General features: G+C 42.5%; 1 protein-coding gene across 1 annotated transcript in view; it reads left to right on the top strand.

Annotated features, from left to right (window-relative positions):
* NMNAT2 (nicotinamide nucleotide adenylyltransferase 2) overlaps positions 1 to 15,530 on the top strand; it is a 155,895-nt gene that overhangs the window by 106,565 nt on the left and 33,800 nt on the right. Inside the window, exons 2-4 of the mRNA XM_003785638.2 lie at positions 11,643 to 11,731; positions 12,544 to 12,611; positions 14,854 to 14,932. Coding sequence (XP_003785686.1) covers positions 11,643 to 11,731; positions 12,544 to 12,611; positions 14,854 to 14,932 — 236 coding nt within the window. The remainder of the gene's footprint in view (positions 1 to 11,642; positions 11,732 to 12,543; positions 12,612 to 14,853; positions 14,933 to 15,530) is intronic.

The following is a 15,530-nucleotide window of genomic DNA, read 5'->3' on the forward strand; positions in this document are numbered from 1 at the left end:
GTTTGGTGAGGGTCTGGCCTTAATACATTATGTGTGTTCTTCTGTGTGTTCTTACATGGGGACGATGGGCTTCATCAGGTCCTTTTTATAAAGACAGTAATCCATCCCATTTGCAAAGGCTTCATGCTCATGACCTAGTCACTTCCTAAAGGCTCCACCTCTTAATACCAACATTTTGGAGATTAGATTTCAACATATGAATTTTAGGGGGAATGAACATGAAGATCATCACAGTTACATCTTATGTAACTATAATACGATAAAAATAAATTAGGAAATTGGGCGGTGCCTGTGGCCCAAAGGAGTAGGGCACCAGCCCCATATGCCAGAGGTGGTGGGTTCAAACCCAGCCCCGGCCAAAAACTGCAAAAAAAAAAAAAAAAGAAAGAAAAGAAAAGAGGAAATTGACTTTGCGACTTTGCTGTAAGGTTCATGTATGTCATTTTATCAAATGTGTAGATTCACTTAACCAACCAAGTTAAGATACAGAACTAGGCTATTATCACAAAGATCTCCCTTGAGCTACAGTGTTATACTCCCATATACCCCCTTTCCTGACCTTCCATCTCTAGCCCTTGCAATCACTAATCTTTTGACAACATTTTGACAATGTTATGTTATTGGAATCATATAGTATGCAACTTTTTGAGATTGCTTTTTTTTTTTAACTCAGCATAATTAAATTGAGATCCATACAAATTGTTGTATGTATGATTAGTTTGTTCCTTTTTATTGCTGAGGAGTATTCCATGGCATAAATGTATCATAGTTTAATTAACTACTTACCTATTGGAGGACATCTGGGCTGTTTTCTGTGTTTGGATATTATAAGTAAAACTTCTATGACGTATTCTAGTTCATTCAACTCTTCATATAGATTTTAGAATTATGTTACCTATGTTTACATGAAAGAATCTTACTGAGATTTTGATAGAAAGTACATTAAATTTAAATACCATTTTGAGGAGAATTAACATCTTTACTGTGTTGAGTCTTCTAATCCATAAATATGGTTTGACTCAACATTTATTTGTATCTTCTCTGATTTCTTTCATCAGCATTTTGTAGATTTTAGTATATAAAAACTGTATATATTTTATTTATATCTAGGTATTTCATTCATTTGAGTGATTACAAGTTGCCTTGTATTTTTTTTTTAAGTTAGGAGATGGGGTCTTGCTATGTTGTCCAGGCTGGACTCAAACTCTTGAACTCAAGAAATCTTCCTGTCTTAGCCTCCCAGTACCTAGGACCACAGGTACATGTCCCTGTGCCTGGCATCTTGTATCTTGATTTCAATTTCAATATATTTATTGCTAACTTTTACAAATACAATTAATTCTCTTATGTTAATGCTATATCTTACAACCTTGCTGAATTTAAGTATTAGTTCCAGGAATTTTCTTACAGATTTCTTGGGAAATCAGTAAACCATCCTGTCATCTACTTTTATTTTTTAATATTTCCTTTCGATCTGGATGGTTTTATTTCCTTTTCTTGGCTTACTGTGTTTGCTGGAACTTCTGGTACTATATTAAATAACAGTAGTGAGAGCAGACATCTTCCCTAGTTCTTGATCTTAAGGAGAAAGAGTTCTTGTTTCTGCATTAAATATGATGTAATTTGCAGGTTATTGTAGTTCACTATCAGGTTGAAAACTCTGTTCTTTTTTTACTTATTGAGAGTTTTTGTAATAGAATGAATGAATGTTGAATTTTTTCAGTTGCTTTTTGTTCATCAGTTGATAGAATCATGTGATTTTTCTTCTGTAGCCTGTTAGATTATACTGAACAATTTTTCAAATATTAAGATAAACTTGCATCCCTGGAATACACACCACTTGGTTATGGTATATAGTTCTTTCTCGCTATACAGCTGGATTCTATTTGATAACATTTTGTTAAGAATTTATGTGTGTATACACATAAGGGATATTGGTCTGTAGTTTCTTTTTTTGTACTACCTTTGCCTGGTTTTGGTATCAAGGTAATACTGGCTTCATAAAATGAATTGAAAAATATTCCTTCCTTTCACATTTTCTAGAACAGATTATGTAGAATTGATTTTAAGTCTTCTTTAAATGTTTGGTGACATTCTTCAGTATAACCATCTGGCATTATACATTTTTATATTTATAATTTGATTTGATCATCATAACAACCTTGCAAAGAAGGCATTTTACAGATATGGCACTTAAGGCTCAACAAAATGAAGTGAGTCACCCCAGATCTAGACGTCGTCTGATCCCAAGTATAGTGTCATTTCCACTGCACCATAGTTCCCAAGATAGTCTAGGCAGAATTTTCAGGAATTCGGAATCTCTTTGGGAAACAAGGAAAGAGAATAGTCTTTTTTAGCCTTGGGCTTAGGCAATTCTCTTGCCTGAGCCTCCTGAGTAGCTGGGACTACAGGCGCCCACCACAATGCCTGGCTATTTTTTCTTGCAGTTTGGCCTGGGCCAGGTTCAAATCTGCCACCCTCGGTATATGGGTATATGGGGCTGGCGCCCTAGTCACTGAGCGACCTCACCACCTCATAAAACAAGTCTTAAAAAATTCAAAAAAAATTGCAATCAAACCAAGTATTTTCTCTGAGTGTATGGAATAAAACTAGAAATCAATAACAAGAGGAGCATTGGAAACTATACAAACACATGGAAATTAAACCATGTGCTTCTGAATGACCAGTGGGTCAAGGAAGAGTTTAAGGAGGAAATTTAAATAGTAATTGCCTACATCAAAGAACTTGAAAAGCTTCAAACAACCTAACAATGCATCTCAAAGAACAAGAAAACCAAACCCCAAATTAGTAGGAGAAAAGAAATAATAAAGACCAGAGCAGAAATAGATGAAATTAAAACTGAAAAATAATACAAAGGATCAATGAAACACAAAGTTGGCTTTTCTTGAGACAGAGTCTCTGTCACCGTGGGTAGAGTACCATGGTGTCATCATAGCTCACAGCAACCTCAAACTCTTGGACTTGAGCAGTACTTTTTGCCTCAGCCTTCCTAGTGGCTGGGAATACAGGCTCCCACCATGATGACCAGCTAGTTTTTCTATTTTTAGTAGAGATGGGGTCTCATTCTTGCTCAGGCTGGTCTCCAACTCCTGAGAGGAGCAATCCACCAGCTTTTGCCTCCCACAGTGCTGGGATTATAGGCAGCCACCATACCTGACCCAAAAAGTTGTTTTTTTGAAAAGATAAACAAAGTTGACAAAACTTAGCCAGATTAAGTAAGCAAAAAAGAGAGAAGATCCAAATAAATAAAATCAGAGATGAAAAAGGGAACATTACAACTAATACTGCCAAAGTCCCAAGGATCATCAGAGACTACAATAAGCAATTATATGCCAACAAATTGGAAATTCTAGAAGAAATGGATAAACTTCTAGATACACACAACCTGCAATGATTGAACCAGGAAGAAATCCAAAACCTGAATAAACCAATAACAAGTATCAAGATAGAAGCAGCAATAAGTAGTCTCCCATCAAAGAAAAGCCCAGGACTAGATGGCTTCATTGCTGAATTCTACAAGCAAAACTAATACTAATCCTACTTAAATCATTCCAAAAAATCAAGGAGGAAGGAATACCCTCAAACTTATTCTATGAGGTCTGTATCACCCTGATACCAAAAGCAGACAATGATGCAACATAAGAAGAAAAGTATGGGTCAATGTCTCTGATGAACATTGATGTAGAAATCCTCAACAAAATGCTAGCAAACTGAATTCAACAACACTTTAAAAAGATTACTCACATGGTCAAGTGGGATTCATCCTAGGAATGCAAAGATGGTTCAAAATATACAAAATAACCCCTCTGGCATCAATAGAATGTTCAAAAACCATATGGTCATTTCAACTGATGCTAAAAAGTCATTCGATAAAATTCAACATCTCTTCAAAAAGTCTCAAAAAAACGGGAGGTATAGGAGAAACTTTCCTCAACACAACCAAAGCCAAATATGGCAGACGCACAACTAGTATCATACTATCATGAATAAATGGATAAACTTCTAGATACATACAACCTACAATGATTGAACCAGGAAGAAATCCAAAACCTGAATAAACCAATAACAAGTATCATGAATAAAAACAATAATATACTATCATGAATAAAAAAAAAAAACTGAAAGTGTTTCCTCTAAGATCTGGCACAGGACAAGGACACCCACTTTCACCACTCTTACTCAACACAGTACTGGAAGTTCTAGCTAGAGTAATCAAACAAGAGAAAGAAGTAAAGGACATCCAAATTGGAAAGGAAAAAGTCAAATTATCCTTGATTTCATACGATATGACCTTACATCTAGAAAAACCTAAAGACTCCATTAAAAAAAAATTACTAGAACCGATAAACAAATTCAGTAAAGTAGCAGTATACAAAATCAACATACAAAAATCAGTATCATTTCTATATGCCAATAGGAAAACATCTAAGAAAGAAACCAAGAATGCAATCATATTTATTATAGCTCAAATAAAACAAAATACCTGGGAATAAACTTAACCAAAGAAGTGAAAGATCTCTGTAACAAAAACTGTAAAACATTGAAGAAGACACAAAAAAATGGAAAGATATTCCATGCTCATGGATTGAAGAATCAATATTGTTAAAATGTCCACACTACCCAGAGAAATCTGCAGATTCAATGCTAACCTTTCAAAATACCAATAACATTCTTCACAGAAATAGTAAAACAAATCCTAACATGTATACGGATACACAAAAGACCAAGATAACCTAAAGCCATCATGAGCGAAGAGGAAGAAACTGGAGGAATCACATTACCTGACTTCAAATTATACTATAGATTTGTAGTAACCAAAACAGTATGGTACTGGCATAATAACAAACACACAGAGCAGTAGAACAAAATAAAATCCACATGTCTATAGTGAATTTATCTTCAACTAAGGTGCCAAGAACATACAGTGGGGAAAGGACAGTCTCTTCAGTAAATGGTGCTGGGAAAACTCAGTATCCACATGCAGAAGAATGAAGCTAGAATCTTATGTCTCACCATGTACAAAATCAAATAAAAATAGATTAAAGACTTAAATCTAAGACCTAAAACTATGCCACTACTAAAAGAAGACATTGGGAAACAGTTCAGGACATCCCCAAGGCAGGTAACCAAAGCAAAATTAGACAAATGGGATCACATCAAGCTAAAATACTTCTGCACAGGAAGGGAACAAATTAACAAAGTGAACAGACAGCCTACAGAACGGGAGTAAATATTTGCAAACTACCCATTTGCCAAGGGATTAAATAACCAGGACGAACTCCAACAACCTAACAGAAAAAAAGGTCAAATAATCCAATTAAAAATGGGCAAAGGGGCTTGGTGCCTGTGGTTCAAGCAGCTAAGGGTTCGAATCCAGCTGGCAGGTTTGAATCCAGCCCGGGCCTGCCAAACAGCAGTGACGGCTGCAACCAAAAAATAGCTAGGCATTGTGGTGGCCGCCTGTAGTCCCAGCTACTTGGGAGGCGAAGGCAGGAGACTCACTTGAGCCCAGGAGTTGGAGGTTGCTGTGAGCTGTGATGTCACAGCCCTCTACCCAGGGTAACAGCTTGAGGCTCTGTCTCAAAAAAAAAAAAAAAAAAGACAAAGGATCTAAATGGACCTTTCTCAATAGAAGACATACAAATGGCCAACGGGTATATGAATAAATGTTCAACCTCACTGGTCATCAAAGAAATGGAAATCTGCAATGAGATGTCATTTCACCCCACTCAAAATGCCTTTTATCAAAAAGGCAGACAAAATAACAAATAAGGGTAAGAATGTGGAGAAAGGGGAACCCTAGTACACGTACACGGTTGGTAGGAACTGTGTTTTACGAACAGTTCCTAAAAAGAAGAAATGATAAATGCCTGAGGTGATTAGCGCAACAACTATGGAAAACAGTATAGAGGTTCCTCAAAAAACTACAAATAGAACTACAGTAGTTGTTCTATGGACAGATCATTCGACAGATCAATCCCACCACTGGGTATATATACAAAGGAAGGGAATTCAGTATCTCAACAAAATATCTGGACTCCCATGTTTATTGCAGCACTATTCACAATAGCCAAGATTTAGAATCAACCTAAATGTTCATCAACAGATGAATGAATAATGAATATTCATTGTGGTGCATATAGACCCTGGAATTCCATGTGGAATATTATATAGCTAAAGAAAGGAATGGAATCCTGCCACTTACAACAACATGGGTGGAAGTGGAGAGCATTAAGTGAAATAAACCAAGCACAGAAAGACAAATCTCCAACGTTCTCACCCATATGTGGGAGATAAATATTAAAAATATTAAATATTAAATTAAATATTAAATATTTAATATTCAAATATTCAAATATCTCATGGAGACAGAGATTAGAACGACAGTTACCAGAAGCTGGGAATGGTAGTGGAGGTGGGGTGGATTAAGTGGGGGATATTAATGGGTGTAAAAGTTTAGTTAGATAGACTGATAATTTGATAGTGCAACAAGGTGATTATGATCAAGCATAAATTATGGAATGTCTGAAATAACTAAAAGAGTTCCTGGCTCGGCGCCTATAGCTCAACCGGCTAAGGCGCCAGCCACGTACACCTAAGGTGGCGGGTTCGAATCCCCAGCCCGGACCCGCCAAACAAAAATGACGGCTGCAACCAAAAAATAGCCGGGCGTTGTGGCGGGCGCCTGTGGTCCCAGCTGCTTGGGAGGCGGAGGCAGGAGACTCGCTTGAGCCCAGGAGTTGGAGGTTGCTGTGAGCTGTGATGCCACAGCACTCTGCCCAGGGGGACAGCTTGAGGCTCTGTCTCAAAAAAAAAAAAAAAAAAGAGTTCCTAAAACAAAGAAATGATAAATGCCTGAGGTGATGGGTAAAAAAATGAAAACAAGAGGTTGGTGGCATGGCAGTGACCTATCTAACTGCAAAGCTCCAGAGGCAAAGCAAGGTCAAGATGTCTAGAAGGCACAGAGAATCCAGTTTTCTGTGCCCCTGACCACCCTTTGGGGGATTTGGATGGGTCTTCTCTCTTATCCATCCCTCATGACCCACCACCAAATTTCTGGCCTGGAGTGACTGTCTCTTTTAAGGTAGGATTTTTACTTCCTAGATCATCTTTACCACTTTTGCTATGACTTCTGTGAAGTCTTCTTCCAACTCACAGCTTGCCATGCTCCTGTTTCCTAGCCTTCAATAATTTCTTACTGTCTGTAGTTCTCAGCCGTGTGGTTGTTGTCTACACGTGTGTATGGTTCTCAGTCTTTAGGGAACAGAAGAATCACCTGGGGAAACCAGTTAAAAATGCAGAATGTTAAGTCCCAACCCCAGAGATTCTGATTCAGTAACTGCTCTGAGGCCTAGGGAGCTGCATTTTAATAACCTACCCCTGGCAATTCTGATGTAATTAATCTGCTGAACACATTGACCACATTGACAGTGGTCTCTGGGGTAAAGATCCTTGGCCTGACTTTCAGAGCCCTCCACAGTTTGATTTCAACTTACTTAGCCAATAGCACCCCTCCTTCCCACTTACCCCCACATCTCAACTGTAGTGACTGACATGGAACCACTTGGTAGATATGCTTTCTGCTGTACCAGTTCTGAGTATTTGCTGGGAATCCTCTCGGCTTAGAAAGCTTTCCCTCAGGTTGTCTGTTGAAGCCCTGTCTTCTTACAGGGCCAAACTAAAAGTATATATCCTCCAAGAAGCCACTCCTAACTTCCCCAGGCAAAATTAATCTCTCCTGTTCCTTTTTCTCCTTGCTCTGGTATCTGGACTATAGCAGAGTTGTTCAAACTACAGGTTGTCACCCATTGGTGGGTTGTGACCAGATTTTTATTTAAATTTGATTACTAGAATACAATACACTAGAAATTATCCATGTGTGATACTATAGAAAGGGCATGAGTTTATTTCAGTTAAATATACAGACATATACATACATACGTTTGTGTTATGATATAAAATGCATTCCTAGGGCAGCACCTGTGGCTTAAAAGGGTAGGGCACCAGCCCCATATGCTGCATATGCTGGAGATGGTGGGTTCAAACCCAGCCCCGGCCAAATAATAATAATAATAATAATAATAATAAAATGCATTCCTGGTGGGTTGCAGTAAAGCTACAACACTGAGAGCCACTGCTAGAGCCTTCATCCCAACTGGCCTCTCATGACAGCCAACAGTATAGCCTTCTGTTTTCTTTTACTGTGAACCTTTGGAGAATAATAAAGTCATCTTTACCCCCATATCGGTATAATTCCATTGTGGTGTTTCGTGCTTAATAAACATGTATCGAGTTGAACTGAACTGTGTGATCCCAATCATAACTTTTCTGGGCTTAACTATTCCTATCAAGTGTCTTTTTTAGGGTTTGGGGTTGGGACTGTTCCTTTCAGCTACTGCTCCTTTGTCAGGCAGTGAACGCTGGGACATTGCCAGGGGAATGGGCGCCTCATCGTGGCCAGAAGAAAAGGGCAAGGCAATGAGATTCCTTAGCACAATGAATTTCCCCTGGCAATTCTGGAGCGTGGTCTAAGGAATGGAGTGAATGGCTCTCTGGGCCGAGGCCGCTCCATGGAAGCCCACTCTAAATCAGTGATTTTCATGATAGGCCATGGCACCCTGCTGTGCTGTGAGAGGATCCTAGGTGTGCCATGAAAAAGTTTTAGAGATCATTAATTAAATTATTTTTGAAAGGAGTTCAACACACAGTAAGTATATTCTTTTTTTAACTCTTTTTTTGATCAACATAATTTAAGTGTGCTGCAGAAGTTTAACTATAGGTTCAAGTGTGCCGTGAGATAAAAAAAGGTTGAAAAACGCTGCTCTGGAGGGCAAGAATAGGGACTGGCAGCTAGAGGTGCTGCTGAGTGTGAGCACTTATTGCTTATCTGTTGTTCAGTAAAGAAGTCACTTTGCTGGGTGCCTTCGGGCCAAAGAAATCTTTAGCATAGGTGACAGACTGGGCCATATTTGGAACACAGATGTATTTTCTTATGCCCATGCAGTGGTTCAACAGGCAATGTCAAGGTTGTTTGACCTACGAGCAGCTGAACACAAATCCTCTTATATCCAGCTTGCTTCTCACATGCATCTTAACTGCGCCTCTCCTTTAGCCTCGACTTTGGGACCTCTCATCTACAGCAAAGCCCTTGGCTTTGAGGACACGCAGTACAGAAGAGGAGCTGGGGCATAAACTTTCAGAAACAGTTTTCAGGTCCTTTAGACTGGACATAGGGCAATAAGGGCAGGGGGGGAGAATGCTGGATGCAGGGCAGGGCTGGGCGTTGAAAGCAGGGCTCAGCCTCACTCTCAGTGGAGAGTAAGGAGAAGGCAGCTTTTGGAGGTCAGAGAGAGTCTGTGACAGCCAAGGGCCAGATATAAATGATCCTGAGGAAGACTGGGGCATGAAGAGAAAGAAAGAGGGGCTGTGGAATTCATTCAAATAGCAGAAGAGTTTCGTTATGAGGCCTTTAACTTGACCCCCAAATAACACGTGAAAACAAACAAAGTAATATTACTCTTTTAAAAATCAAACATGACCCACGTTTTAGAATGGCTGCAATCTCCAAACCCAACAATACCTAATACTGGTAAGGATTTGGAGCAATAGGAACTCTCATTCAGGGCTGGTGAGAATGCAAAATGTGCTAGCCACTTGGGAAGACAGTTGGCAGTTTCTCACAAAGCTAAACATATTCTTACCACCCAATCCATATGGCTCCTAGGTATTTACTCAACTGCATTGAGAACTTATGTCTACACAAAAATCTGCATACGAATTTTATATCATCTTCATTTATAATCACTAAAAACTGGAAGCAGCCAAGCTGTCCCTTGGTAGATGAGTGGATAAATGAACTGAAGCACTTCCAGACAATGGAATATTATTCAGTGATACAAAGAAATGAGCTATCAGGCCGTGAAAAGACACAGAAGAACTTTAAAGGCATACCACTTAATGAAAGAAGCCTGTCTGGAGAGGCTGTATACTAGGATGATTCCAACTCTATGGCATTTTGGAAAAGGCAAATCTATAGAATAAATAAAAACTCCTGGTTGCCAGGAGTTGGGAGAAAGAGAACAGATGAGTGGCAGGAGCATAGTGGATTTTTAGGGCAGTGAAATATTCTGTGTGATACTATAATGACGGAGTTATGTTATACATTTGTCAACTTACATAGAAGTCTTGAGCACAGAGAGTGAATCTTAATGTAAACTATGGACTGTGGAGGCCCAGCGTGGCACCACACAGACCTGCCCCTCCGTGCCCCTCCCCACCTGGAACACAAAAGGCCTCGTTAGCCCTGCCCCAGAGGTTCAAGTTGGAAGGATTCTGACCTACCAGAATCCTCCAACAGGCTATGGAATCTATCCACCCCCTATGACCCTTATATAAAAAGAGACCTCCAACCACCCTTGGTGCAGACTCCATCTTTGCCCTGCCCAGGCGCATCTCTGTCCCTTTCATTAAACCTGGCCTGCATCTCCATTCTCTGGTTTCATCCTGGGTACATCACCGAACCCCCTTTCATGGACTGTAGTTAATAATGTGTCAGTGTTGATTCCTCAAGTATAACAAATGTGCCACATCAGTGCAGGATTATTAATATAATGGAGGAAACTGTGGGGGGGGTTTTTAAAAAGATATGGGGGGTGGTGTTTGAGTATATGCAACTCTGTGTACAACCTGCTCAGTTATTCGGCGAATCTAAAACACTGCTGAAATTAATTCTTTTCATCTAAGAGATTTCACATTGAAAGAAAAAAATGGTAGCACCTAATGTGGAGAGAATTCTGAATGTTAAGAGAGGTAGCAAGTTAATCCTGGAAACTTGCTTATAAATTACATGGCCAGCCTTGCTGCTTAGGCCCTTGTCCACCTAAAAATTCTCTTCCAGGCCAGATTTCCTCTGCGGTGCGAGCTCAGGCCCTATTGGGGTTTGTACAATGAACTCCCTAGGAAGTAAGATAGAAGACTTTTCAGCCCCTTCCTAGTTTGCTGAATGTTATCACAAAATAAAATTGGGCTTGTCTGATACATTTGGAAAAGCAACATTCTTTTCTTCCTAAGAAAAAAAGCCAGTAGCCCAACTTTTCTCTCCACCAGCACCAATGAGGATGGTCTTTGGGTTGATTGCTGATTCTCCATAATTATGTGCAAGGTCTTTTAAATTTGTTTGGGTGGTTTTTCTCTTCTGAATAATTAGGGAGGCAATCAGCGCATCTTTCATATTATAAGGAAGCTTTTTAAAAAAAAAAAAGTTCCTCCACATTGGAATTTCTGCAAGTGACAATAGCAGTAAATTCCAGTGTGTACCTCTAATGGCTGTTAATGAGGTGCTTGTTTTAAACCCTCCTGAGCTGCACAGAGGACCCACTGAGGACCTTTAAAACAGGATTAATCCCCATGAGTTCTAAATCCTTTTGCTCTGGGGGCTGAAATCTGGTTCCTTAACCTTTTAAATCGCCAATGTTTGCTTTGAAAGTTGACACTTACTATTTAAATGGCAAGAAAAATGGGAAATAGACCTTAGCATACAGAGCTGAACATACTGCTGGTGACTATCTCCTTTCCTCTGCACCTTTCCTCTTTATAACGTGTGGGTTTCTTTTCTTAATTAGAAAGAGCCAGGGATTATCTGCACAAGACTGGAAGGTTTATCGTGATTGGTGGGATTGTCTCCCCTGTCCACGACTCCTACGGAAAACAGGTGGGTTCCTTCCTTTGGCCCTGTCCTTCACCCCTTCTCTGGCCTGATAGCTCCTCCAGCATAAAACTGCCCCCCCTGCTGTCTCTGTTAAAATTCCTGGAAATGCAAAATGCCCCAGATCAGGCCTGTCTCCCAGCTCAGGACCATGGTCAGACCTGTGTGGGTGGGTGTTGGAGCAGCATCTCTGAGGACCCACTGCTCACAGGGCCTGCTGGGCCCAGAACTCATTAACAGACAGCTGACTCTGGGTGCTACTTGATAGGATAGATGCCAAATTGTGGCTAGCTGTGGGGTGAGCTGCAGAGGGCAAGTCTTTGCCAGGATTTTAGGAGAAAATGGCCCATGCCTCTTATAATCTGATGTAAAATTCATTTCCCTGCCCCTACCTCCCTGCCACATGTCCCAGGAAATCTAGGAGCTCTAGCAGACATTCCCCCTTTTTCCCACAGATGCAACTTGGTGGGCCCTGGGGGAAGTCACCCAACCAGCCAGACTGAGCCATGAGACAAGGCAACATTTGCTGAGTTAAGTCTCATCTCTGTGCAGGGCACCTGGGATTGCTTCATAGATGGAGGCTCATCTAGTGACCCTGTTGGGGTGGTACACGCTGCACACCCTCCATTCTTTATTTGTCCCTCTGCCACTCCATGCCTGTCTGTGTGGCAGATGGACAAGTGAAGGGGTCACATCCCTCATGCCCTCTCACCAACAAAAACGGCAGCACTTTTATATTGGGGTGGCCTGGGATGGGGTTGTGGGGTGTCATGGGGGAGCAGAGGGAGTCTCCCAATGATTGCTCTGTTGCTCCCCAGGGCCTGGTGTCCAGCCGGCACCGTCTCATCATGTGTCAGCTGGCCGTCCAGAATTCCGATTGGATCAGGTAGGGCTGGCTTGGTGATGCCAGGGGCAGGTGGGCCCAGGACTCATGGGGTGGGGAAGTGAGGGGTTGAGAAAGAATCCCAGCAAGGATTTGGATCCTGAAAAGTTTTGAGGGGGAGAATGATAGCCTTCTGTGGGCAATCATTAGGTAGACCTCCAGGTGGCCCAACTGGTAACTTTAATTTTGAGCCAAGCTATGGGGCCCTGAAATTAAAAAGGGAAATTCAAGTATTTCATCTACTTTGGCACCTCTGAGTCTTGAAGTGATCTTTAGAGCTTCTAGAAGCATCACTTGGTTTTGGATGAGGCAAGGTCAGAAAATCTGAAATGCCTCCCACTCTCATTCCCACTAACATGCATTAATCCTCACTACCTTTCAGGGAATGTCCCTGGTCTTGGTAATTGCCGATTCCCCGAACTCAGGCTCTCTAAGGGCCTCTCACAGACTTGGGACAGTGGTGCGACATGGGGCCCACAAGCCTTGCCCTTTATGGCAGCCAGACCAAGTCACGCCCAGTGGGTGCCTTGCTTGTCACTGCCTATCTGGTCAGAAAGTGCAGCTAAGATGGCAACCCCCCCTCCCCCAAACACCCCACCGTCAGCTGAGCCTGCTGTGTAATTAAAGCAAGCTTCCGCTAATTATGCTAATTATGCTCCCCAAAGTTCCTACCATTATAATTTGCATTAGAAGATGATGTTTTGAAAAAATAATGGCACACCATTTGTGCTATAATTTCCCCAGTGGAAAAATGAGAGTCATCTAGAGGTTTCCATGAAAGGGAGTAGATGGTGGGAAGCTGACTGACCTCAGAATGTGGGATGTGGAGAGTCAGACCGGGAAGAGACAGGGTGGGCGGGAGTGGGAGCTGTGAAGGGAAGGGACAATAATAATTAAACAGGGATCAGTGCCATTTGTGTGAGAAGTACATGCCCTTTGTAGACTCTCTCATCCTCCTCAAGCCAAAGGTTAAGTAGACAGACAGCTGCTTTGTCTTAGGTGAGAAACGGGGTTGGAGAAGTCCAGGGGCTTGAGCAATGGTATGTCTGTGTGTCAGTGGTCAAGTCAGGATTAGAAACCAGGCCACTTAACGTTGTTAACTCCTGATCTCTGGAGGGGGAAATCACTGGCCAGGAGGCTGTTACTGCTTGGATGTGCTTAGAAGATTGTAGAATAATTCTCTCATTCATTCCATAAACATTTACTGCCCCTACTACTTGCCCCACACTTGGAAAATCATGAATCCCAGACCTGAGAACACTGGGGAGTCTAGGAGCTAGCATCAGACAAGGGGTAGGCTGTGGAGGGTCCCTGACACAGGGACCTGTTTAGCAGGTCAAGAGTTTGTCTATCTTTGGGTACACATGCACACGTGGGGCAGGGAGGGGGTGGTCAGGGTCAGAAGGAGCCAGCTCAGGGCAAGCTGACTCTCTAAGAGTTTTCAGCTACTGAGATCTCATCTCTGGGAACCTTAAATGTATATGTATGGGGAGGGGAGCGGGAGGGCGCACAGGGAAATGCTAAGAAAATGTTCGAGAAATATCTTGATTTAGCAGCTCATTAAGTGGCAATTACGCCGGAGTGCTGCATCAGTTTGAGGTAGCTGAGTGTGCAGGAGGGGCTGGCCAGCCTGCGGCCTGTGCCTTCCAATCTGCTCCCCCCCGACACGGCACCCCTGCACAGGGGGAGGCCAACAGAGCTGATTCTCCAGGACTCCAAGCCTGTCAAGCACAAGCTTGGCCACCACTTGATGAGGGCCTGGCTCATTTAATCCTTGTTACAATCCCAGAAGGCCCAAAGGAGAATTGCCATTTGAGGGTAAGAATAAGAGCGAGACGCTGTACTACTAGTCCCTGCACCTAGGAAATTTACTGAGACTTTCTAACAAAACCATAAGACAGTTACTGGAGATGCTCACATTTCACAGATGGGGAACTAAGACGCTGAGACGTCGTATATGTTTCCCAGAGTCACACAGGCGGAAAGCGCTGAGACTGGAATCATACCCAGGCAGACTGGCCCCAGCATCCATCCTCCTAAGACCACACCATACCCCTCTCATTTTGTGGAGGAGGAGACTGAGGATGAGAAAAGTGTTTCACACCCTGATTTTATCTGCCTTACTGATCTGAGCTCATAGTATGGCCAGGTCTGCCAAGGGTCCTAGGCTATGGTCTTAGAAGGAGACGGTAAGAAAGGTGTGTGGAAATGGAAACCGATGGAAACCTCTCTCTGATGATGTTAGGGTGGACCCATGGGAATGCTACCAAGACACGTGGCAGACGACCTGCAGTGTGCTGGAACACCATCGGGACCTCATGAAGGTGAGCTGGGCTGTGGCAGAGGGGAGAGTGGCCCTGCAGGATGCCGGGATTAGGGGAGCCCCGAGGGTCCTACAGAACTCAGGTAGGTGGGAAAGGGTGCTCAGCTCTCTTTCTCCACCAGCTAAGGGACCAGCTCAAAGGAGGGCTGTGAATTTAGGAAGCCAGAACTGCCCCTGCCTCCTACCCCGTAACTTGGTGTCGCAGTGGGGCGCTGCTGCTAGGTATGACTCAGGCAGCTTTCCCTTGGGAGCAAGTTCAATGTGGGAGGAAGGAGCGCGCAGTTTAGGCTTAGAAAGTGAGAAGCAGAGACAGGCCAAAGCAAGGGAGGAACACTCAGAGGAGGTACAAGCAGCCAGGCTCCTTTCCCCACCTGTAGGGGACCCACTGGTCCCCTAACTCCAGGACAGGCTGTTGCAGCTGTGGCTGGGACACTTCACACCTGCCAGTCATTGCACCCCCATTCCCACTCATTCCTCCTCACAAGGGCCCATGGGGTCCCTGTTTCGTGCACAGAAGGAAGGAACTCAGAGAGGAGCCCACGCATCTGAGGACACACACCACAGGGCTAGTGAGCACACCGGGGAGAAGGCCTGCCCTC

Source organism: Otolemur garnettii, unplaced genomic scaffold (genome assembly GCF_000181295.1).
Source record: "Otolemur garnettii isolate 467f Iridium unplaced genomic scaffold, OtoGar3 scaffold00016, whole genome shotgun sequence".
Taxonomy (NCBI): domain Eukaryota; kingdom Metazoa; phylum Chordata; class Mammalia; order Primates; family Galagidae; genus Otolemur; species Otolemur garnettii.